The sequence below is a fragment of the Myotis myotis genome, unplaced genomic scaffold, assembly GCF_014108235.1.
Source record: "Myotis myotis isolate mMyoMyo1 unplaced genomic scaffold, mMyoMyo1.p scaffold_m19_p_15, whole genome shotgun sequence".
NCBI classification, from domain to species: domain Eukaryota; kingdom Metazoa; phylum Chordata; class Mammalia; order Chiroptera; family Vespertilionidae; genus Myotis; species Myotis myotis.
Window position 1 is genome coordinate 46481632 of NW_023416319.1, and position 24820 is coordinate 46506451.

At 47.4% G+C, this 24820-nt stretch overlaps 1 protein-coding gene across 27 annotated transcripts in view; it reads right to left on the bottom strand.

Annotated features, from left to right (window-relative positions):
* Positions 1-24820, bottom strand: part of KCNMA1 (potassium calcium-activated channel subfamily M alpha 1) — a 686992-nt gene that overhangs the window by 106875 nt on the left and 555297 nt on the right. For 18 of the 27 annotated variants that reach the window (XM_036337220.1, XM_036337215.1, XM_036337212.1 and 15 more), the window contains 2 exons: positions 23221-23307; positions 16750-16826 (listed from right to left, as the gene is read on the bottom strand). In XM_036337220.1, the coding sequence (XP_036193113.1) occupies positions 16750-16826; positions 23221-23307 (164 nt within the window). Of the gene's footprint in view, positions 1-6375; positions 6550-11530; positions 13431-16749; positions 16827-23220; positions 23308-24820 lie in introns of those variants that run through there. The other 9 variants (XM_036337214.1, XM_036337219.1, XM_036337218.1 and 6 more) reach the window with 5 other exon arrangements.

Below are 24820 nucleotides of genomic sequence, written 5' to 3' on the forward strand. Positions count from 1 at the left end.
GAGGCCTGTGCCCCGCGCCCAAGCCTCTCTCCAGCGGCTTTACACCGTTATTGGTCTGACAGTCATTTGAGACAATGCCCGATCGCTTCACAACAAATTAGCCACAGACTCGGGATTGCAATCAACTCGGGGGCTATCCTGAGTGCGGGCTGGGGGATTCCCTGTCTCCGGGAGCCACACGCTCCCACAGATGTTTCTAAAAGCCTCTTCCCAGAGGCCCATTTAGAGAGAAATTAAATGCAACTTTGACTTAATTAACGTTTTAAATGATAATGAATACAATGTAGATTCATAGGAGGCATTTACATTGTGTTGTAAAATTGATAAAAATTTAATAACTCTTTGTTAATAAGTTATGTCTCCCCAGACCCATAAAGCCTAAGGCACTGCAGACTCCAGACGGGGTCTACTCCAGGCTCCTGGCACAGGTGGGGGAGGGAGCAGAGATGGACTTGACATTTGCTCCCAGCCGCTCTGATTCAAACCTCTGCTTGTTCATCAGTACTTTATTTCATTCAGTAAAGGTCAGGATTGGGCTCAAGGCAGAGCCTTGACAAGAGGGCGCGATGAAAGGCGGGCTGGCCCTGGCACCTGTCGCCAGAGATGGTGGAGGAGGGGAAGATGGAGAGCTAACCGGCCACCTGTCCCCCACCATGGAGGTAAGACAAAATCTGCTGCCTGGTGGTAGGAGCTGTCAGGGTGAGTATTGTGACAACCAGCCACTGTCCTGAATGAAAACACAAACCTCATTCCCATGTCACCTTGCATAGGGACCCTGATCGGCTTAACTGCTGGCATGCCAACGTCTCTCCTAGTTTGTCCTTGAAGAGCCGAGTCACCTATGAAAGCATGTCCCTGAAAGGGAGGCGTCCAAGTGACGGGGTACACACCACGGACCCTTTCCTCTGTCTTCATCTTGACCTTTCCACTTCTTGTCTCCCAACTGTTTCAAAGGATTTCTTTTGACAAATTGGCTGCCATTTGCCTACCGTTCGCTTTCTCTTTGATCTATATGTGGTGCCACTTCATAGCATATTAATATTAAAGTTCCACAAAACTACCGGGGGAGGGGGGTGCGTAGGGGGAGTGGAGGGAGGTACAAGGTCCCAAAATGCAAGTCAACTGCATCACCGGACACTAAACTAAAAACAACAACAAAACTCATCTATTTACTAAGAATGAAAACCTGGTTTGTTTGGAGTTCATCAGAGATGGGCAATTTAAGGGATTCCTTTCCCAGGAGGCTTTGCGCAAGCCTGCTGCCTCACAATGCTGACTTAAAGAGCACGTAGGAAGGCAGATCTCCAGTCGGCTCACTGCTGGACATGGCCACCACAAAATCAAGTGAGAGGCACTGGATTCTGTAGCCTCGTCTGCTACCAACAAAGGTGCTCTAAGAGGCCATTCCTGGTATGTCATCAGTCTCCTGGGAAGGGTACATGGCTGCCCAGGCCGACTGCCTGGTGTTCCCTTCACGAAACAAAGTGGAAATGGCCAAAGCAGGACATGGGCCATTGCAAGCTCAAGAGCTAGAGTATGATTCAAAGGGTGTCATGGGGGGTGGGGGGGGGAGAGAAAGAGAGAAAGAGAGAGAGAGGGAGAGAGAGAGAGAATGACAGGGATGGGGGGAGGGAGAAAGACTAGAAGTAAAATAAACAAAGAAAATTAAACAAAGAAAATTTAGGATTGGGGAGCTGGAGGAAATCACCCAAAACTATACATAAAAGGAATGAGATAATGATAGGCTGTTGAATTTTAAATGCATGAATTAAATCTCCCTTTAGCAGGCATTGGAGACTGTCAGCACAGGGTGTGTCCTACTATGGACATTTTCCTTCCTAGAGCTATTTCCAACCGCTCCCCCTGTATCTGATGTTATGCACTTCAAAATGCCGTTAGTTCACTCAAGTGACTTCAGTTCTATTGATGATGTTAATTCTCTGCCTGGACAAACCAAAGGCTGCTCGGGATACGCTGATTGCTGTTTATTATCTGACAAGACTCAAGATTACACTGAACTGGTTCTGGTATGTCTCCCTTCAACCCAATTATATCGGACTTCTCGTCCCAAACTAACCACTGGAGTTGAATGCCTCCTTGCATTAAATTTCTAGCCGAAATAAAAGTCATGCACCATTTAAAATTAGCTGCAGTGCTTTGGAAAAGGGCTTATGCAACTGTGCAGGTTTAAACTATTAGTAAATGGAAAGGTTGGTGTGAGCGATCACACATGTACTTTAACTGAAACTCTTTCCAAGGGCAAGTCTCAGGCCTGTTTCTCTTCCAGCACATGATTAATTTGTTCATGCCACGGTCACTGACGGTGTGCGGCCAGCATCCTGTCAGGCGGTCTCAGCAGGTTTGAATCAATAGGCCCTGTGTTGTCACTGCATCATAATTTTAATTGTCCCTTTCTGTTAGACTTAGCAATCAGATGGCAGGCAAGACAAATAAGAAGAGTAAGTTCTGAACAGAGAACAAGGACCATTTTACAAAATTTTATCGAGGGGAAATGGAACTGATTGGAACCTAAATCTATATTGATATGCGTGTCTGTTGCTAGACATATATTTTTATATTTGATGGTACTAGAACACAGCTGCTTGTAAAAAGATTTTTATGAGTGGTTTCAAGAGAGCTGGTACCCCTTCCAAGGATGCTCTGAAGTGGAAACAAAGTCGGAATAACCAGACAGGGACGCTAGGTGCATACCGCCCAGCCTGCCACCCTGGACAACACAGTCTCGCCCCAGGCAGGACAGCCTTGCGTGGAACCCTCATTGGTCACTCTGCCTTCCTTTTCTGACACTGTCTTTTAAGTCTTGTGTAAAGGACTCCTTCCTCTTGGCAGATCTTTTTATCACCACCGTCTGGCCTCACATCTCTGGCGAGATGAATAGAAGGAGACGCCAGTTAGAGCAGCCCCTGACTTAACAGAAGCCGATGGGCGGTAATGGGCCACACCTCGGAGGAGAGGTGAGCGGAGCAGGCAGGTCCTGCTATTGGCAGGCAGATTTCTAAAACCGTGTGAACACTTTAATACGTTACCACTCCTCTGGGAGCCGGCTACTTCCCTTCCCACTTCAGAAAACACATAATGGGACTTTGTGTTTCAATTTAATGTCCCTTGAAAACGGAAATCTTTCCCCTTATAAGAAAAAAAAAAAGGAGTAAAGAGGGAGACGAAAGGCAAGCGAGAAACGAATTAGGCAGCCTCCTGAGCACGCTGGCTCAACGGGGAAACTGCGACCAAAGCAGGCTCCGTAATCGTATAATGACCTTTAATGAGTGTCTTGGGAAACAATACAGCCCCAGCATAAAAGACAAAGGGCAAAACCCATCATGGCTCTGCTGACACTAATTCAAAATGATTTTCAGAACAACTAAAGAATGTAAGAGAAGTAATCTGATCCGCCCATCTGACCTCACTCTGATTCAAGGGCCCTTCTCCTGCCATTTCTAATTGTCAAACCCTCCACATTTCACATCTGCTCATATTTAATGAAAAGCCCGCTCTCACCACTGCTCTTTGAGTCAACCAGCTCTGTCAAGCGGGCACCACCCAACCCACCAGCCGCGAGGGAAGGCCGGGTTGCAGTTGGAGCTCTGCCAGTAGAATTCCACATAGAGACAGACGTTCTTTAATTGGAGAAGAAGGGCTTATGTGGGCGCATCAAGGGACTCAAATTGGAATGGGTTTTCCTAACTTATTATTAATGGTCAAAGGTGAGTGGTCTCACACAGGCATGGATGAAATCTGCTTTTGTTTGATGGAGTGACGACGGCAGAAAGACTGATGAAACAGGGGAGGCAACCCCCCCTACCCCTGAGCTGTCAGTACCAGTTAAGGCTTCCACATGCAGCCCGAAGCCCCCTGATTTCCACGGTGGGGCTGATTTCAGAGGGGCAGGAAGGACAACAAGCTCACTCACAGGATGTTTCTGAGAGCACGGGGCAATCCCACCCCAAGCTTTCTTCTCCTGGCCTCCATCAACACTTAGATTAAATTGCAGAGCCGAGAAATCCCTCCAATTATGGCTTCTCCTGGAAAAATGGAAATTACACACACTGGGTACGATGGGCCTCACCCAGGTTTTGCTGTGAGTGGAATGGGTGACCCTGGCCAAGACATGACCACAAAGCCCTAGTTCAGAGCCCGAGTGGCTCCTTCCTTTCCTCCACTGAACCTCTGGCCAACGTTTGAGAGCCCAGCAATTATCTGGAAACAGCAATTATGCCTTTGGCAAAAGGGTAGCCCAGTGGCTGACAGTTACATTCTCCACGGTCGGTCAAAGCGATGTGGCCAACTGGTGCCACCGCAGCTCACCCCGCTGCTCCTCCTCCCCAGCTCATGTCTCTGAAGCTGGAATCTTGCCACACTTAACAGGCACACGCATTCTTTGTGTGGTTGTGACCTAGTACACCTTGGTAGTATCACAGGACGAGAGAGAACTCTTACAATGAGAATAAGGGGTAAGAATTCATACTGTGGCATCTGGAAGAAACATTTTAAAGGGGACCTTCTTTCTAACAAGTTCCTTTTTAGCCACGTCAAGATAAGACTTAGACCAGGGGTCCTCAAACTACGGCCCACGGGCCACATGCAAATACAAATATTGTATTTGTTCCCGTTTTGTTTTTTTTACTTCAAAATAAGATATGTGCAGTATGCATAGGAATTTGTTCATAGTTTTTTTTTTTAAACTATAGTCCGGCCCTCCAACGGTCTAAGGGACAGTGAACTGGCCCCCTGTTTTAAAAGTTTGAGGACCCCTGACTTAGACAGTCCCAAATCCTTCTCAAGGCAGCCTCCATTAGCTATCACTTTTACAAATGAGTCTTGTCCCTTGGCACTGTTCGGTGGAGGCAGTGAATCACCAGTTTGAGAGGATGATTCTCCGTCCTAGATCTAACGTTTCCAGATGATGCTAAGACAGCTCAATGCACCGATCACACCTCAGACCTGAACTGCAGGTATGGACACCAGCACCTGGTTTTGGGCACTTCCCCACTGCACCCGGTGCCATCAGGACTCTCTCAGCCCTCGGGGCCTCTGGGTCACCGTCACCCAGGCACGCCGGGCTGGGACCACCTTCCACGTCAGCACAGGTGAGCGGGGCAAGATTTCTATGGGGGTAAATGCTCTCCATCCTTGCTGCCAGTGTGAATGAACCCAGCTGATGGAAGTTTAATCCCACCGGCTTTGCACACTTAGGGGAGATCCTGGATGGCAATAGGTCACCGATAAATGTGTTGGTTGCTTTTAAGAGGAAGGGATGAAGCGCAAAAAGACTGTCTTCTGCCCCCCATGCTACCGAACCTGTGAAGATAAGGTTGCAGTACATTTACGGCATCCAGGTCCTCATGCGGAACCACAGCCTCTCCTGCCCTCAGAGGAGCACCCCCTTGCCAGCGTCGCTCTGTATAAGCGGGAGCTTTCAGGGACATCGCCTAGGAATCATGTCACAAAGCACCACAAAGCCCCGGCTGGGGACGGAGATGAGGGCCGTCTCAGGAACCTGGCACAGCTCAGCTCCATCAGCTGCCAGCTCAGGACCTCGCGGGCCCTTTAACAGCCCTGAGCGTGCAGGCAACCAAGAAGGCTGACCCCAAGGGCCCGTGCGACACACTCCAGGAACTCACGGAGGTTCGCTGCTTACGGTTTTGGTTATTGGGAATCACAATTGCTACACGATACCTTCAATGGGGGGCGGCATTTTTTGGAAAAATCAAAGATAAATTTGGAACGCTGCTTTGAATTAGTCATCGTTTTGAGGGGGGCTCCAGACTCCACCAGCTTATCTAGGTGGGAGAATACTTTTTTCAGAGCACAGGACACAATCTGGCACTGGGGGGGACGAGATACAGATTAGGGGGACGCAGTCCAAAAAATCCTTCTGCATCGAAACCCTGCTGTATTTTGCCAACTATCTAAACTCATTAAAAAGAATTTACAGCTAGAGCTGGCTTGTTCTCGCTGTACCATTTTCCTTCCTCCCCTTCGACCCAATCCAATGGCTAAGCTTTCCCCAAATAGTAAGATACGCATTTCCACACATCTCTGCATTAATATTGAATTTGATTTGCTGTCACCTTAATTTCCATCTATATTTATTTAAAGGGGAGAAGGAGACTGTCACCAGACTGTAACATCACAGTCCCACACGCTATTCCAAGAAGCATGCATTAGCAGACGGCAAGGGAGGCACATACACAGTGACACAGGCAACTGGGGCGACATATCACCACAGACGAGGTCACACAGGGAAGGAGACATCAGCTGGACTGACTGACAGAAGCACAGGGCACGACACAAGACGGGGATGATACCACGGACAGCACAGACACCGAGCTGCGTGTGTCGGGTGAAACTTACAGGCACGGATACTGGTGGGGCAATCATTAACAGAGACAGAAGAAAGTGGGAAGGCTCGCTCAAGGGTGTCCACGTTACCACGCACACGGCCTGACATGCATGAGCAGTCACGCTCAGAACGTCCGCAATCAAAACAACATGCCCGTCTCATTCTCTTGTAGATGGACATCTTGGCTATAACCGCATGGTGGATGAGAGGAGAGGAAGAGCGGTAGTTAATGGCAAGGTCACACAGCAGGGCGGCTGGAAGGGAGCTGAAGGGATTGAACACAGGTCTTAGTTCACATTAACAGTCTTGACCCAGAAAAAAAATGCACAGTGACTGTTGGCAACAGTTTGGTGGTACAATGAAAAGAAAGCAGCGAAAATATAAATTGCCTTCATAATCCCCCAAGGCTGTGGTGTATGATTTTTCTCCCTTCGGTGAAGCGGGTGACTGCAGGAAAAGGGCAAGGCTGATTACAATCGGCGTCTTGGATGAGAGGAAGAGCACATTATAGACAGCAAAGATGTAACCGACATTTTTCCCCCGGCACAATTAATACAGGAGGACAAAATATATACACGGCCAATCAATGAACTGCTGACAGGGTACAATAAATGGCTTTTGCAAGATGCAAAACTAGCTAATATGTAGGCTTCCTCATTTCCATCCATTCCTGGGCATTAGGCAGAGCCTGGGACAGGCTTTCATCAAATTAGATGTGAAACGATTACGTGTTAATATAGAATCCGAGGATGCTTCTGCCGAACTTCCCCAGAGTGGGCTGACGTGATGCCTACAGGAATTTAAATTTACTCTTGACAGAACAAATATCCAAATCTGTCCACATAAGAAATGCAGCTACTCAAGGCTAACGCTGCGTGGTTGACATTAAAGGCAGTTCAAAAATAAAAATCACCCAGAGCACAGGAGAGGCTGGTCTATTGGGATGCGTTCAGCTACTCATGGCGTATTTTTCCGCTCAAAGCTGGGAGGATCTGAAAATCCTATCGCCTTTTCTCTCCTCGCCCACCCCAAATTCAGAAAGCAATCGGGCTGTTGGTTAATCATAATTTTTTCTTACGCAAAAAATCGTGGCCAAAATAGATTAAAAATTATGAAACATGAAATAAAAGAAGAGCTCCCACGTAAGAGATTGAGACTCGCCCAGCACCGAGAGTGCTTCTAAAGCTAGTACTGTTGGTTCTGCTGCCTGGGGACTCTACTCAAGCGCTAGCCTACAAAAAGCTTGCCGGAGCTCACCGCAGTGGCCCTCAATGTCCTTCACCTTTACCCTCCAGGCCAGTGTACAGGTAAGTACAACGAGAGAAGCTTCTGTACCTCCGTGTGAAGCTACAACAGACAAAAAAGTTTGCTCACCACGGAGCCTGAACTGGCCTGCTTCCCTCCCTGGTCGGGGGGAGAAGAATTGTTATTTATCCCAAGCATCAGGGCCAAAGAGGAACGGGAACTAAAGGGAGGTGTCATTCCCTGCGTCCACACCTTCCATTTGGAAAGTCGTATTTCCCCCCTTTCTTTTTCTTTGTGGAGAATGGTTGCACCCTTCCTTTAAAATATGGCTTGTGGTTTTGCCCTCTTTGAATGTTAACAGTCACCAGGAAGAGGGGTTTAAATCTCTCAAATGGGTCAAGTCCTGTTCTAAGACCTTTATGACTTGCCATCCAGTATATTTGTCAAGCAGGGGGAACGTTATGATTGTGAGGAACAGGCACTGGGGCGATGAATGAGAGATCTCTTCAGCAGCAACTCCATTCCTGTGAACGCGGCTCACATTGAAGTGACGTGTGCTTTTAACATCCTGGCTAGTCAGTTGCTCAGATCATCATCAAGCAGCCCCAGCCCTGTTCAGTGTGTGGTCTACATCATTCCTGGGCTTGGTTTTTAGGGAGCGGGGGGGATTCTACTATAGCATTTGAATCAGAAGTATTTAGCAAGTATGGCGTGAATGCCCAGACACCCCCAAGCAACAGTTACCGAAATCAAGAGAGGAGAAAGGTCTTCAGCGGAAGACAGGAAAATAAAGTTATTTTAAATGCATCCAGATCCGGTGTACAACTTGGAGACCCCTCGCTTGTTTTTTCTTTCCTCGTTCTCTTACTGGAAATATTGATTTGTTATTTACACAGAAGAGGGAAACGAAGATGATTTTTTGTTTCGCTGTAGATAAATTGTTTTGAAAAAAATTTTAATCAAATGCTGTAGCAGAAGAGAAGCCCATCAAACTCTGAAATGCTATGCTTCTCATTAGCAACAGTCCCTGGTTTTCATTTTCATCCTGCCATTTTGGGTTCATATTCAATAATAGAATCTGACACATTTATAGGGAAGGAAAGTTCTTATATATATATACCATCTTGAAGGACAAGAGGAGGGAGGGTGGGGGTGGGGTGGTTTTGAAACGGTTTTGTCAGAGGTATGCCCGTCATCATGGGTGATTTAAAGCTCCTACTTGATAAGGGTTCAGGAGGAGACAGCTTAAACCAGCGCTTCTCAGGGACTGTTTGCAACTGTTTCTGCTGGCTCCTCTGGAGACCATGCATTGTTCTAAAATCTCATATTGTTAGCATGCAGGAACAAGCTGAAACTGGTCATCAAGCAGCAGAAAACCATTTGCTATAAGAAGATTAAACGTTAATTATAAGCAGTCACATTCCAAAGCAGCAAATGCATAAAAAGGAAAACATGCTATTACTCGTCATTGCTTCCCAGTCATCGCTTTCACACTCACTCCAAATACAAAATAGAAATCTCCGGAGACAAACAAGCACCACACACACACACATACAAAAAATAAAATAAAATAAATCAGCAAGAATGATCAATGAGAGGCTCAAAGACAAGACAGAAACAGTTAAAAAAGATAGAGCCCCAGACGCTGACAAGCCTTTGCCAGTGACAATGTCTAGACCCAGGGGCCCCGCCTGCAAGGGTGGCCCTTTTGTTCTGCTCTGGAAGACCCGTCTGTGCGGACCCCCTGTCAGGTGTCTTCACCTATGCACTTCCAGGTCCACTTTCTTAAAAGGTGAGGCCCATCTGGTGGAGCCATCCGCAGGCTCGCAGGGTGTCCCAGTGGCAGAGCCTTCCTCTGGAACCTTCTAGGCTCCTGAACAAGCTCTTGAACTAAAAACAGACGAGGGTATGGCTCCCTGGTGGTAGCTGTTCCAGGAGATGTGGACACTCTGGGCATAAAGTTAGACCCTTCAGTTGTAAAATGAAATTACATCAAAATTAAGTCATGGATCTCCTAATTTGAAAAATACTACCCCTCGTCACCCTCAACTATCTCCTCTCTCTCTCTCTCTCTCTCTCTCTCTCTCTCTTCCTAATCCTTTGGTTTTATTTTAGAGAATTGTGGATTTTCAGAATCACTGGTATTTTATTTCCATTTTTCTGGGATTGTTTCCTTTTCTAGAGCTGATGCAGGTTATAAGGTTAATTTCAGATAACAGAGTGCCATTTAAAATTCCCAAGGTTAGGTTTCAAAGAGCAAACTTTGAAAGTTTCAGTATTTATTTAAAACAGAAGTAAATTTCATATCTACTCCCTGGCCACGAAAAGTGCCTTCTCTCCTTTGGTGTTTGCTTATTTTCTTTATTATGTAGTCACCCAATGCTCTTTCCTAAATCCCAGCCCTCAAAAGAGGGAGTTTTCCCCAGGATTTCAATGGTAATACAAAGTAGAGCTCTGAGGACATCTAGTGGACACGTGTGGAAGGGCAGCCAGTTAACATTCTCCCCAACTAGCTGGCCCTTCTCTGCAAGGGAGCAGAAAGAGGACCCTGCAGGCCTCTAAGAACTGAAATGTGAGCAGTGGCATTTAATTCAGCAGCTTCTCCCAAGAGATGTTCAGGAGGCAGCAGGGTCAAAGGGCTGAGAGGGGCTAGGAGATGGTCCTAGAGTGGTCAAAAGTGGCACATTGCCCCCTGCAGCCATGGGCCCACTGCAGCCCCGGGTGGCTGGCTGGGTCTCCTCAAAGCCCCGAGGCAGCTTCCTGAGACAGGGGAGAGACAAGAGCGCATCTGGTGGGTGTGTAACACTGCAGCTTCTTGTCCTTCCATCTTGGGACTCTGGGAACTTTATGCTCAATGAACCGCCCCCGTAGGCCAGCTGAGCTGTGGGAGAGCAGAAATATCAGCCCCTCGGGACCTGCTTTTCTCCTTGGCCCACATCAGAAGGTTCTTGTTCTTGGGCTGGTGCCACAGGTTCCGAGAGGTTATGTGGTTGCCAAGAAATAGGCCCTGGGTCTCACCTCCCTCCTAAGAACTCTGCCCTCATGGTTTTGTGGTTGGAGAGAAAAAAGCTTTTATGTGCTTTCCTCCACCACAAGGAAGTGAATTGTCTTCCAATATTTCCATTATGACTTCCTCATGCTATTTATAGAGACAACATAGAAGTATGTCCCTAATGGACACCATCAAAGGTTTACTCCCTCCTCGGGTATAAAACTGGAAGACTTCTCCGACGTACTCTTGGCCAACTTTTCCTGTATCCTCAAAGGTCGTGATCGTGAGGAAGGACGCCTGTGGAGACGTGGCTGCTGTAGACGGGCTTTAGTTACTGCTCTTTCCTTGCATCAAACTGACAATGAGCTGTCAAACCCGGGTTCTCTGCTTGCTCGCCCTTCCCAGCCAAGCCTGGCATAGAAGAGGGACATGGAAGCCATCCTGTTCTCAGCACCATCTGCCTCCTGCATCCGCAACCAAATTGTCAGCCAATTTCCAATTGCACATCCTTAATTTCCAGGGTGGGCTGGAAGGGGCAGGAGAAGCAGTGCTGGGCTGAGAGGCTCCGAGGAGTTTTCCAACTCCTGGGGGCGGGGGGGGGGGTAGTTTAGGTTTTAAATGGAGCAATTCAGGGGGAAACTGTGGCAGGAAAAAACAAATCTGCCATTCAATTCATAGACACTTGTCAGATCACAGCCTCATGTTTAAAATCAATCCAATGCAGGAAGGATTACTTCCAAGCCTCCAGCCTGGAGCTGCTCCTCATATGCTCGTAGCAACTAAAATTATAGGGAAAAACATCCAGGGAAGAAGAAGTTTACTGAGGTATAAGGAGAGGCATTTGCTTGACGAGACACTGGGAATCAGAGGGCATTCTTTCAAGTCCTATAAATGAGCAAAATTCCTCCTATTAGCTTCTGGAGGGAGAAGAAAGGTCTTTCAGGTGGTTTTTCCCCAAAACGAAAGAGAGGGAAGGGAAAGCTGGTTAATGTCAGCAGCTCAGAGCCCTCTGAGCTGGTCCATCCAGCCCTCTCAACACCACATTGTGGCGAGAGAAGGCAGAGGAATTTGGCACTAGAGTTGTTTGTTGATTGACATCAAGACTCCCCAAGGATTTTGAAGGATCACTAGATTCTGTCAGCGCTCTGCGGATATAAAAGTGGCCCTCAAGCCACCCTTGGAGGCGTTCTGCAGGTACAGGGAGTCCGCGCAGTCGCTTCTGGCAGAATTGGGAGTGGGACTGAGGAAGGTCACTGCTCGCTTTCGTTTGTACCCTGAGCATTCTACACCTTCAGAGTCTGAAGATGAGCCCAAGCCAGACGGCCAACCTGTCTCTTGCTGCAAAGGAGTCGGAGGGGACCAGGTGCTGAGCCGTCTTCTCCACATCCCAGGGCCGCTGGCCTGAATGGGCTGCAGGCTGCCCCTCGACTTCAGTGGTCTCACGGACACGAGGGAAACCCCACGCTCATTTCTGGTGCGTGGAGAACAGCATTGCTCTAAGCCACATGGAGACGCTGGCCCTGAAAGGCGCAGCCTCTGGGTGGGAGGGGCCTACTCCATCAGTGAGTTAGGGGGCTTGGGGCCTCACATCCACGGCTCAGATTTCTGCATAGCTCATGGGTGAAACGGAGCATTCTCTTTGAGCCACCTTTTCTGCCTTCAACAAGTAGATGTCTGCTAAACCAGTAAACATCTCCCAAGATGCCTAACACTCACAGAGGAACTGGGGATGTCCTAGTGGGTCCTGATTGAAGGAGGAACTTGAGTGTAAAACAAGGGAACTTCATAGATTGTCAGAAATAATTACCACTGCAGAATTACTTGTCTCCATTAAGGCTGTTTAGATACTTACAAAGCTGGGGTGTCCAATTAACTCTCTAGCCCGCACTTTCTCATATAGAGAGGCACATATATTGTAATAAATACATCACTCTCTCTATAAAGTAGCTCCACACTTATATATAAAAATGTACATTTTTACATATAAAGTACTGGTACATATAAAATATATATATATATACACACATATATATCAATCACAACACAGGAGTAAGTATATATGTAGTGTATGTGTTTGCTTCAGGATAGGAATTTGAGCTCCAGAGTCGAGGAGACCAAGTGTAATTTATCAAAGGCAAGCGTGACCATGATCCCCAATCGATGAGGTGTCTGGAGCTACAGTGGTAATTACCTCGGCCTACTCAGTGTCCCCTCAAGGTCCTGAGACAGGCCTTCACGAGAAACACTGTTGTCAAGGTCTTATTTTCAAATAGAAAAATAAGACAGTGCCAGAGGCTGGCTAGAAGTTTGGGGTGGGGGGCGGACAGAGGGGGTCCTGCTCTCAGGTTCTCCAGCTCCAGGCTGCTCTGCAGACTGTTGGGTAAGGGAGTTGGGGCATGGTTCACTACTACATGCAACATAAATACCACAAGGAATAAAGAGACTGAAGCTGTACAGAAAATAAGAGTCTCTTCTAGAGAAAGACAGGGGGACTGGACTCCGGGCTGCTGGGAACCCGTGTTACTCACAATAGATCACTACCAGTGTGCGGTTAAAATAGAGTAGGGGCCGTATTCCAAGGCAGCAAAGAGAAAAATAAATCAAAAATATGTCAATGATTAGAAGTTCAAGAAAATTCCTTCAAACACATCAATTTAGACATGACTTGTCCCAGAGGAGTCTACCCTTTGGCCAACTTTTAGAAGCTGGGGGAGAAAATATCAATCATTAGACCAGGTCCGTTATACAGAAAAAGAAAATGGGTAAATGGATTCTGAGAGCTTGCTCCTTGGCCAGACACCGAATGTGGCCCTCTTCCTTGATGGAGAGCTATGAAGAAATGGAAAGAAATGCAAGAATTAAACTGTGCTCCCACAGAATTGCCAGGCATGGAATGGCCACACTCGGTATTTCTCCAGAGTGTATGACATGAAACGTTCAACGTTATTGAACAAAAGTGAACGGGGGGATGGAGGTGGGGAGGACAGGGAAGAGCGGGGTTGGGAGAGGAGGGTTGGGAAGCTGTGAATGAGGACCAGTGACTGTCACCAGCTCTGCCCTTGTGGAGATGTGTCACTCAGGGTGGATTATTAACACCTGGCCTAACAGATTTGGACAAATGACTCTGTGGGTGGCTGCCCTCTCCAACTTAGGGCATCGGGCAATGTGCATTTAATTCATTATTGACAATTCCAGTTCCTTCTAAGGAAAGTTTCTTTGCAACCAAAACCTAGCTCCCCCCCATTTCCTGACCTGCCAGGTATGCCTCATGTTTAATAGCTCATTTATTCTAACTACCATTTCCACCTACACACCTGCATCCTGCCCTCTGGGGCACAGGCTGCTGTGGCCTTTTAATTGGGAAGAACAATATTTGGGAAATTCTGATTGTTATCAAACATGAACCTCACAGCTGAAGGCTGCCATGAGAGGAGTCCACGTGGGGAGGAGGGTGCAGAGCGAAGGGAGTGAGACCCCGGCCGCACTGGCTTGGCATTGGAGAGGCAGTCCTTCCGTGGTAATCTGTGCTGTGCATGATGGGAGCTCACAGGCCCCTCTAGCTGAGCCAATGTGAATGGAAATGAAGAGAATAAAATTATTTCAAACAATTATGCGCCTCTCCGTCCAGGATGATATTAAAGGCCGCTGCTGTTTACTTGCCTAGAACCAAGATGGGAAAATGTCCTAGAGGCCAAATCCTCATTTCTAGGGACTTAAAATTCTTCTGCTGGGTCCCACTACAGTCCGTCTGCGGAAGAGCTCAGCGGGAGTCCAACCGCTTTCTCTCATCTCTGTTCCACTCCTGCCCCCGACTCTGCTCTCTGTCCAGTCACCAGGGAGATCGACAGGAACTGATGATGTCATTTCCTTGCTTTAAAACGGCTCTATTTATTGTAGGACTAAAGCCCAATTTTCTTACCATGGCACCTGCCTTCCTCTCTGATCTCATCTTGCTCTCTTCTCTCCAATTCCACCAGCTCCCCTGCCGGTCTTCCTTCCCTCAAACACCGCAAACTGACTTCTACTTCTGGCCTTTGTCCCCCTATTCTGCCTCCCTGGACTGGGCCTCAGGGTCAGGGCCACCTCCCAAGGGAGGTCTTCCAGATCTTTCTAGCTGAAGCAACATCTCTGCAGGGTTCCTCACACCCTCAGGTGGTCTCTAATCTCTTCACAGCCCCTGTCTCTGCCTGAATAGATTTCATTGTTTCTATTACCACTGTTCTATGATCATTCACTAGAGTGAAGGGGATCTATCTTGTTCCTCACTCCATCCCTAGCATCAAGAATAGCGCCTTGCACAAACAAGGTACTCAAACTCTATGAGTGAGGAATCAATAGTGCGTTTCACTGATGCCCCATGGACCAGGTTCTCTGTGAATGATTGGCCTCAAGGCTTTCCTGCATCTCCCATCTCACGCCCCTGCGAGACTCTCTTACCAAGGGGTTCAGCCTCCTGCACTTGTTACCGTCTTACTTCCCCCTCCAATGGAGAGTTGCGCCTCATGGAAATGATCTGGGAGAGGCCTGGTCAGCTGGGCTGTGCTTTGCGCTCACAGCCAGTGAGGCAGGGCTGGGGTGGACCTCCTGCTGAGAAGAGCCTTTTGATTCATGAACTGGGTTTGTTCTGTGTCCTAGCGCCCTTAGACACTCTTCCGGATTGGTTGTCAGAACAGAAGAATTCTCAGGCCCCAAGAAGTCAGAGGTTCTTGTTCTGAGATTTCCATAAATACTCATCTTAGTGGGTATCAGAGTTGAGAGGAGGGGACTCTGTGTGTTAAGTCAATGAAGAAGGGGTAGCAAACTGTGGGCCCAGCTGCCCCAGACCCAGGAAGCAGCCTGAGCAGATTTCTACAGATACCGCTCCAGACCGAGAGTACCTGGGGATCGGCCCGAGGCTGCGTGCCTCTCTGAGCCCTAGCAGAGGCACCGACCTCTCCTTGGTTTGGCATTTACTATGCCCCTCCCCAAGGGGTGCAGTAATAAACCTTGTGTCTGCCAGTCGGTATATCCCAGGAATGGGGGTCTCTGCTTGGTTCCTGCTCTGAAAAAAGTGTTTTATGGGACGATCCTTTCTAACTGCACTCCTACTCATCAGACCCATGGTCACCCACTTCACCTTGTCTCCTAACCAAAAGGTCGCACACAGCACCGAGAGAGGCCTCGGGCAGGCCCGAACCTGTCTGCTGGGTCTATGTCACTCTCAGCAACCTCATCCTGTCAGTGACCTCGAAGCTTTAATTTCTTCTTTTTGTAAAACGGGATTAATAACACCCCCTGCCAATTATGTAGGGTTATGGTGAGGATCAAAGCAAATAATGATCCTAAGGCGCTTTGAAAAGACTGCACATAGGAAGGCAGGCATCATCATCACCGTTTCCTCTGGGGTTGCGAGAGATCTCTATTAGGCAAGGCAACGTGATCACTGCCAACGGCACGGCCTTCTCCAGGCAAAGCCCGCTCCAAGCCCGCTGTCACGACCCACATCCCTGACTTCCTCTCAAGAAGCCCCACTGGCAGGCTGCTTCAGAAGGGGTTTGGGGTAGTCTGTGCCAGAAGCCACTGGGCCCAGTCTCCTTGACCCTGAAGAGCACTGGTGTCTGACCTTGGTCCCTGGGACAATGACAAAATCCACTGGCCATGACCAAGGTCTTTCCTTGGGCCAATCTGAAGGTACTGCAGTTGGAAGCTCTGGCCTTTGGTACCGAAACCTGCAGCCATCCAATGGGAAGAGTCAGCCCCATTCGGGAGACCGAGTGCTCACCTCGGTTTCCCTCTCTGCCCTAGTCCAGCCGTCGTACCCTGGGCATTCCCAGACCCACTGGGAATCACGGTGCAGAAACGCCCTCCTCTCCGTACACCATACTCACTGTGCTCGACCGGACACCCACCGAGGCGTCCTGTTAGAGACGGAGTGAGACAGGGCATTAGGTCTACGCCTAGGTGTTGGCGGTGGTGAACTTTCAACCTCTGCTCTACTAAAGCGAGGACAGGTATTTATTTCATGTCTCTTTAAACTGCTGGGTGAAACATAAACATGTTCAAGAAAGCTCTTGATGTTTAGTGTTTCTTTCATAGGAAAAGGAGAAGGGAAATGAATTTGGGAAAAGGAAGGAGAGAGGGAGGGATGGGGGAAAGAAACGCTACTTACGCCGTTTGCAGCCGCATTTTTTTATTCTTTTGGGATCTGTGATGTCATCATGACAGGCCTTGCAGTAAAAAAATGCCCTGGAGAAAGAGAATGGAAAAACTGACATGTTTCATAATCCGCCCCAATGAAATGAGCACCACATTTCCTCCTCCGTGGTGCCAAATTAATGAAACACGCCGGCCCCCACTGCCTTTCATCTTTTCAAAGGTTTAGACGTTTACAGACGGAAATGTTTGCCGCAAGACCATTTATTTCAAACACAGGTCTCCGTGATTTGAGTTAGTGCTTCTTTTAATAAACTTTCATTTGAAAAGGAACTGGGGGAAAGGTTGCTGATGTGACCGTGAGTCGGCTCGCCCGTCTTTCATTTCGGAGCGCAGCCTTCAGGGCTGCTCCTCAGAACCCGGGGCGAGCAGCCCTGGGCCTCGGTGGGGAAGTGAAGTCCATCTCGGAAATCCTCCGTCTGGTGAACTGTATATTAAAGGGGCACAAGGATGACGTTCCTCCGTCAAATACAAATGTCCGCCTTGTCACTCGGACAGCGGCCTTTCATTTCAGGAGACGAGAAAGGGACAATCAAAAGTGATGGATCGAGGGGCTCCTGTCCATTTCCTTCCAGGATCTCCTCACCCACATTTACTGCAAAGTTGGCTGGACCAACTCCCGTAGTCTCCAACCTCGAGATCATATAATAAATGAAGGCTTTCTTCTCACTGTGGAGCCAGCTCAGCTGACCACTGGAATGGGGTGGGCGGAGGGTAACATAGGGTTGGGGTGAGTAGAAGGAGGCCCAGCGAAAGCAATCAGTCAATGGGAATGTCCCCTCATCTGACTTAAGTGTCAATATGTGATGATAAAGTGCACCGGCCATGTCCAAGTTAATTTGGATGAGGCAGAATAAAGCCAGGCGCTATTTAAATGCTCCGGGTCTAGAAAAACAGCCCCAGCCAGAGGCCTGTGTCCTCTCAGTACTGGGAGGTGCTAACATTCATTGGAACAACTTCACAACCTCCTGAGTCCAGGGACTAACAAAACCCTGGCCCAGCACCTTCACCACTCCCGCCACGAAGGTGCGTGCCAGGGGGAAACATGGTCGTTCCCTGACCAGGGCTATAAAGAAAACACATGCCGAAACCGGTTTGGCTCAGTGGATAGAGCGTCGGCCTGCGGACTGAGGGGTCCCAGGTTCGATTCCGGTCAAGGGCATGTACCTGGGCTGCGGGCACATCCCCAGTGGGAGATGTGCAGGAGGCGGCTGATCGATGTTTCTCTCCCATCGATGTTTCTAACTCTCTCTATCTCTCTCCCTTCCTCTCTGTAAAAAATCAATGGAATATATTAAAAAAAAAAAAAAAAAAAAAAAAACACAGTTCTTGACTACCTTATTCCCAGGTTCCTTTTCATGTTTTTCGCAGGACTGGCATATTTGGAAACCACTGCTTAGACTTTTGATCTGGAAGAGATCTCACATCTTGCAGCCCAAATCCCTGGGTCTTCGTGTCCTCATTGATAAATGGAGGAGGTGTCATAACTGCCTAAAGTCATCCTGTACTGCTACCTGGCCAGCCCAAGCCTTCTAGATTCAAGCCCCGTGCTCCTTCCACCCTAATAGCTCATCCACTATTTCCTTAAATGCCAAGTTTCGTCTATTTTACAAAAAAATAAAAGGAAGCTGATTGTTTGCCCTCAATGGCTAAAAACCCAATCAGTGATGACCTGCTTCAAAGGGTGAAGTGTAGGACAGGAGGAAGCAATTGTGCTTCCACGTTCTTTGCCCATTTTCCCCCCCATTTGATGTTCCTACTCATCTTAATAATGATAGTTAACATTTACAGAGCACAGACTTTAGGCCAGGTGCTGTTCTAAGCATTTAATAAGCATTAATGCATTTTATCCTCAAACAATCCTTTGAAGGAGGTGTGATTATTATCTCTATTTTACAGACAAGAAAACTGAAGAACAGAGACATTAAGCCACCTGCCCAAGGTCACACAGCTGAGTGGCAGAACCAGGATTCAAAGCCACACAGTCTATTCCCAGTGTCCAAGGTCTTAAACACATCTCTACTAAAGAGATGATGAGGTGATGAGGAGCCTGAATAGACCTTTGAAATAGACCAGATAAAGCACAACTAGTTCATGAGTCAAAGCTAGATTCTGAAAGTAAAATCCCCACAGGGGCCAGACAGGTAAAGTTAGTGAGTGAGTCTGTGGTGACCTAGAGCCACATCTCCCAACTGGAGAGGGCAGGGTATGTAAGCTCCAGCTGATTTTTGCCAAGTGGCATTTCCTTTCAAGTACCCTTGTTTTCCCCATCCATCTCTGCCTCTCTCATGCTCACCTGGCACAGCCCCCACCTTACTGCACACCTGCACTGAGCAGCCGAGTGTTGCTGGGGAAACAACCTTGCTGGCTGATCTCACTTTAAATCCCTGGGTGTGGATTCCAGGAGCCTTTGTACACTCCTCAGGATCTTTGTCCTATCTCCTCCTCCCACCTCAACCCTCTCTGCTCTCCTCTCCATGTCCTCTCCCGCTCACCTACCCCTTCCTCTAGAAGCCTTAACTGGGGGCCTTGCCACTGACATCACCAAAGCCAGGTCTGCATCCTGCAAGGCTGGTGTTTAGGGTCCCCTTGCCCTCTGGTTTCTCATTTTGTTTGTCTAATGGGGGAGCCAACAGGAGCCTGAAGGGTGAGAAGAGTCATTCCCCTCGCTACCAGCTTATAAAATGATAGTAGCACCATCTCCCTACAGAAGAACACAGCTCCTGCGAGGCAGCCTTTCCTACAGCACAACCTCTGCTCGTCCTTACAGCCCTCCTTCCCCTTGACTAGGGCTGGGAGTGGCTCCCCATTGCTACTAACGCTGGGTACTTTGCCATCCCTTGTGGGTTTTCCTTAATTCTGCCCACAACTTTATACATTCCCCTTTTTCCACTTAAGTGTGTCATCTGTTTCTTGCCAGGACCCTCACTGATACAGCATCTAAATTTACATCTCCAGTCCTCCTCTTTACCCAGCACTCAGAATCTTAGATGCAACTGCCCTTACAACATCTCCATCTACCCTACTTCACACGGCCCAATTAGGATTCTTCGATTCCTTCCATCCCCAACTTGTTCCTCCTCCCATTTTCCCATCATCCACCCAACTGTGGAGGGCTGGTCTCTAGGCTCCATTCTTTGTCCTTCTTGTTTCCTCACTTTCCACAGTTCATGAGTGAGTCCTACGAAGTTTCCAAAATATATCCTGAGCTGGCCTTACTTCTCACCACCTTCACTCACCAGTCTAGCCCAGGCCATCACCTCTCACCTAATCTACCCCGTAGCCTCTGAGTCTCCTGGCTTCCCTTCCTGCTCCCATCTGACTCTAGCAGAGCACGTGCAAAGGCCTTTTAGTAATAGAACTCAGACTGCATCACTGCCAGCAAAAAACCCTCCCATGACTCCATTTGATAACAAATTCAACCTAGCCCTACCATTCTTTCTAACTTCACCGCGCCACTCTACACCCCAGACACACTCTTTTTCCTTCAGTTCCCTGAACACAACAAACTTATTCCCATCATGTCTCCTCTTCCCTTCAGATCTCTGCAATGATGGATTCTTCCCCATCACCCCAATCTCTGCTCTATCGTCACTCACTCTCAGCCACCTCCACTTACACTCAGTCTAAATCAGTGACCAGCTGCATGAATGCTTTGCACCATGAATAAACACAGCTGTACTTCTCCCTCCCTGGAAGGGAGCCCATGAGAGCAGGGACTTCATTCCCTCGTTTCCCTGGCACCTAGTGCAGTGTCCCGGGAAGTGAGTGACCTGTTGACGTTTGATGGATGAATGAATGCTGCTCAGTAATGCTGAATCCGCATGTTTTTCAGGAGACACCAATAATAGGGATTTTTATGTAAGATTAGGACTTCTTCAGCTTGGAAACTATTTAAAAAAAAAAATTGGCTTGCCCTGGCCGGTTTGGCTCACTGGATAGAGCGTCGGCCTGGGGACTGAAGAATCCCAGGTTCGATTCTGGTCAAAGGCATGTACCTTGGTTGCAGGTAACATCCCCGGTGGGGGGTGTGCAGGAGGCAGCTGATCGATGCTTCTCTCTCATCAATGTTTCTAACTCTCTATCCCTCTCTGTAAAAAATCAATAAAATATATTTTAAAAAAATTGTGGCTCAAATCATGTCTATAAGCCAAACCTGAGCCAATGAGGCACCATTCTGTGACTCCCACATTCAATACTATGGGAAGGTTACTTAAAAAGCAAAATGTTTAATGGCCAGGAGTAACGGACAAGGGACCAAATGCTTCTCCCAGAGTGACCTCGTTAAAACTGGAATCAGATGGTTTCATCTTCTTTTTCCCCCCCCCTAAAATACTACATCTGAAAGTTTAAGCCAGAATCCGTTAACTTCTTTTGTTGCTGTTTTGCAGCAGAGGGTGCAAACTCAATAGGAGAACGTCATAATCTACTTTTCCATTTGCACAAAACGAGTTTAGTTTCATTCAGATCTCCAGTGCCCGTCTGTGGCTTTCTGCAGGCTTCAGCTATTTGCAGTCCCCTAACTGACAGCTTCTGCTCTGACACACCACGCAGCGCGGGACTTACAGGCCGGCGCAGCTGATTGTGTCAGCATGTATTTGTGGAGACCATAAAGCACTGAGATGAGACACACCACACTCCCCAATAGGGGAGGCGATTTGTTTTTTGGACGGCCTGGTATTTGTGACGTTCATTAGTGAGAGATGCAACAGGAAATAGGATTACACAAATGGGAGTCTCGGGTTCTCTTTGCTGTGCTCCCCAGCCCCCTGCCCGGAGATGCCGCTTCCAGCGTTGTATCTCCGTCTGGCCGTGAGCACAACCTTCTCTTCCAGAGGAGGAGAAGGGTGTCCAGTCCCGTTCCCCCGCCCAACGTTCCTCTCAGGTGGACCCAGTTCTTGGGGTACTCCTAAGACAGTGGGGACCCTGAATCGGATAAAGAGGTTTTCCTCACCCACACCTGAGTAATGGGAATTTTGCAGAAGTAAATTTAAGCCATTGGATAGCTCAGTTTAAATTTTTGTTGTTGTTGCTTTTCCACTGCATTTTCCCCCTGAAAGCTGTTATGACTGGCGGCTAGTTTGCAAGAGCGCATGATGAGTAAGCATCAGCTGTCAAACATCGTAGTTCTATGCTCAGCGTGTCAGGCTCAGTCTTGGCAAATAATTAAGAATGTAAGACTTGCTGGTTTTAAACGCTGGCTTTAAACTGGCAGTGTGGCTTGGGCAAGTTAGTTAACCAACCCATCCCTCAGTTTCCTCATATGTAAAATAGGAACAGTAATGCTGTCTCTTAGGGTTGTTGCAAGTAGGAAATGAGTTCATCAATGCCTGGTGCCTGGTACTCAGAACAGGGCTGCCCCATATTAAACTCAATAGGTCTAGTAAAGGCATGCATTCACCAGTCACTGAGAGTCAACAAATGTACAAGGCTGGGGGTTGGGGTGTGGCTTAGCGCACATGGGAACATGGGCTGACGTGTGTTAAAACTGCTGCAGAAAGTCATACCATGTGACAACAGAACCAATTACACCTCGCGAGGTGGTGTAATCATGTGCTAATCATTCGCCGAACATTGTTTAGGAGTTGCAACTCTTGGATTTAAATACATAGACTATAGTTGTCAATATGTAATATTTACTTATGTCGACAAAATTACTACAGTGTTTTTCTCCAATATATGGCTTATTCGCTAAAATTTGTTAAAAAATAACAATATAATCTGTTAATTAAATTATAAGCTACTGAAGATTAAAAGCATTTTAAAATTAGTAGGGTGTTAACTTTCACATATGACATACGGACCAGAAATTCCATTCACTAAACCCAAAGTCCATTAAATCGAGGTCCGAAAAATCGAGGGTTTACTGTACCAATAAAGGTGTCATAAACCATCGAGGCCAATGAAAAACTGGCTATCCCTGACAACTTCAGCCACTTACCTAGAAGGCCACAAATGGAAATATGGCCAGTTCAGTATTTCATCTGAAATTAATCCAAACCTTTTGAGATTCCATTTGGCACTTAAAGTAAAAACTGATAATTCTCAGTAAAGAGCAGTGGCCGAGGAGTCAGCTGCCCTATGCTATGTTGTTCTGGGCCATCAAGCATCGGAGGGCGGCAACAATCAATTGAGCTCTCTGGAACTCTGGTTTCTTCCTTAGGAAATGAAGGAGGAGCTAAGCAGGCCCTCCTACCTCTGAAATGTTATGCTAATTCAAAGATGTGGAACTGGTTATGTGAAGAGGAGCCCATGGAAACATTTGAAAGCACAACCCCTTCTTCCTAAGATTTGTTAGTAAGATGCCCAGAGGCCTGTTCGGATGTTCTGGGGTTCAGGCCCTGTACATATGGAAGCATGGCCACCTCAGGGGGTGAAGATGTCTACGTCAGAATGGAAAGGAAGGCAGGCGAAAATAAACTCTTACCTTTTAACTTCTTTGGCATCACTTGCGATGAAAAATCCTAAAGTACCTTCTTGGATCTTAAGATGGTTTCCAGGATTAATTAATATACTGCTCAGTGAACAAAAACAAACAAAGAAGACACATCTGTCAGGTCATGTTCTGTGCAAAACCTTGAAGGCTACACGGTATTGTTAATTGTATAGGGGGCCCACTAGTCTAATGCTGTCCCCAACGATTTCGTCTGGAGCTTGAGGTCCACTGTCCCACAGACTTAACTGGATAACGCCATCATAAAGCTTGGCTGTTCAAGTCCTAGGTTGGCATACTCCCAGTTGCAGAAATCAAAGCAAATCTAGGTTTCAGGGCCAAGTTTTTATAATGGGGTTGCTACCATGGGCTTCTGGTTTGAAGCAAAATTCCCAATCATGTACCCCTTTGAAAATGCTGTTGATGGTCAACACTGAGTGTTATTAGTCTAATAAAGCTATTGCCTCACCGATTTTCAGTTAGATGACAGAGCATTAATGGGACCCCTATATGCATACAGAAACAGACATGTATACACACCACATACCACTGCAGGGAATGGTACAAGACACCCATACCAATGCAGAAGCAAGCAGAACATCTGCATGACATGATAAGGACATGGAAGTAGATTCCATGTGCAGTCTGTGTGGAAAGAACTGGGTCCACCAGAACAGTGAAAAAGAAAACTGTGAGCAATCAGAAATACTTAATGATCCCAGCCTGCCGTTTACAAAAAGGTAAGAGAGTCTTTGAATAAGGTGCATGTCTAGCACATCCTGATTGGGGCAAACTGTAATTAGAAAACAAATGCAAATTACCACAAAAAACTTCCCCTGCAGGGAAGTATGAACCTAAATATACACTGTCCTATTTCAAAGTGGTATAAATAGATTAGCTGACCAAGCTGTGTTTGGACTGACAGAAGAGATAAATGTATCCTAATCTAATAAATGGATGAAACAAACAAATTTAATTTTCTGCAGATCAAAAGCAGAATCCAGGAACACCATACTCAGAGACTGAGATGAGACTCTGGGCTCAACGGATACGGAATTTAGGGACTCTAAATTCAGCAACAGATACAACGGAGGGAGTCTGATCTGAAAATCAGGTGTTCCATGTAATAGATGTTTGGAATCAGGCTAAAGGAAGTCCTAAACTGACTAAAACGATCAAAATGGAGGATGGCAATTAACATGTAATCCTTTTCTGCTGGTAAAATCATTGCAGAAAAGTGCTGTGAGCAACAGGGAGATGTGCCTGTAGCAATACAGGAAGGACCCAGGTGAACTTTTGTTCTGTTGGGAGAACAGAGTAGATGGTTATTGCAAAATAATGGTTTGTGGTCACAAGAACATCCCCTATTACCCATAACAAGGCCTGACAGAAGGAAACCAATCCCGTGTCACTGCTCTCATTAACACTAAATAATAGCAAGAGTCCACGAAGACCTGACTGTTCTTCCCTGGAAGCCCAGACAACAGTGAGGCAGCAGCGGGCCACACAGGGCAGCGCTGGAGAGGCCCCTCCCAATCACCCTCCACCAACTCTCCACGTTTGTTGCACCACCCTCTGACTTTTCATGATCGTG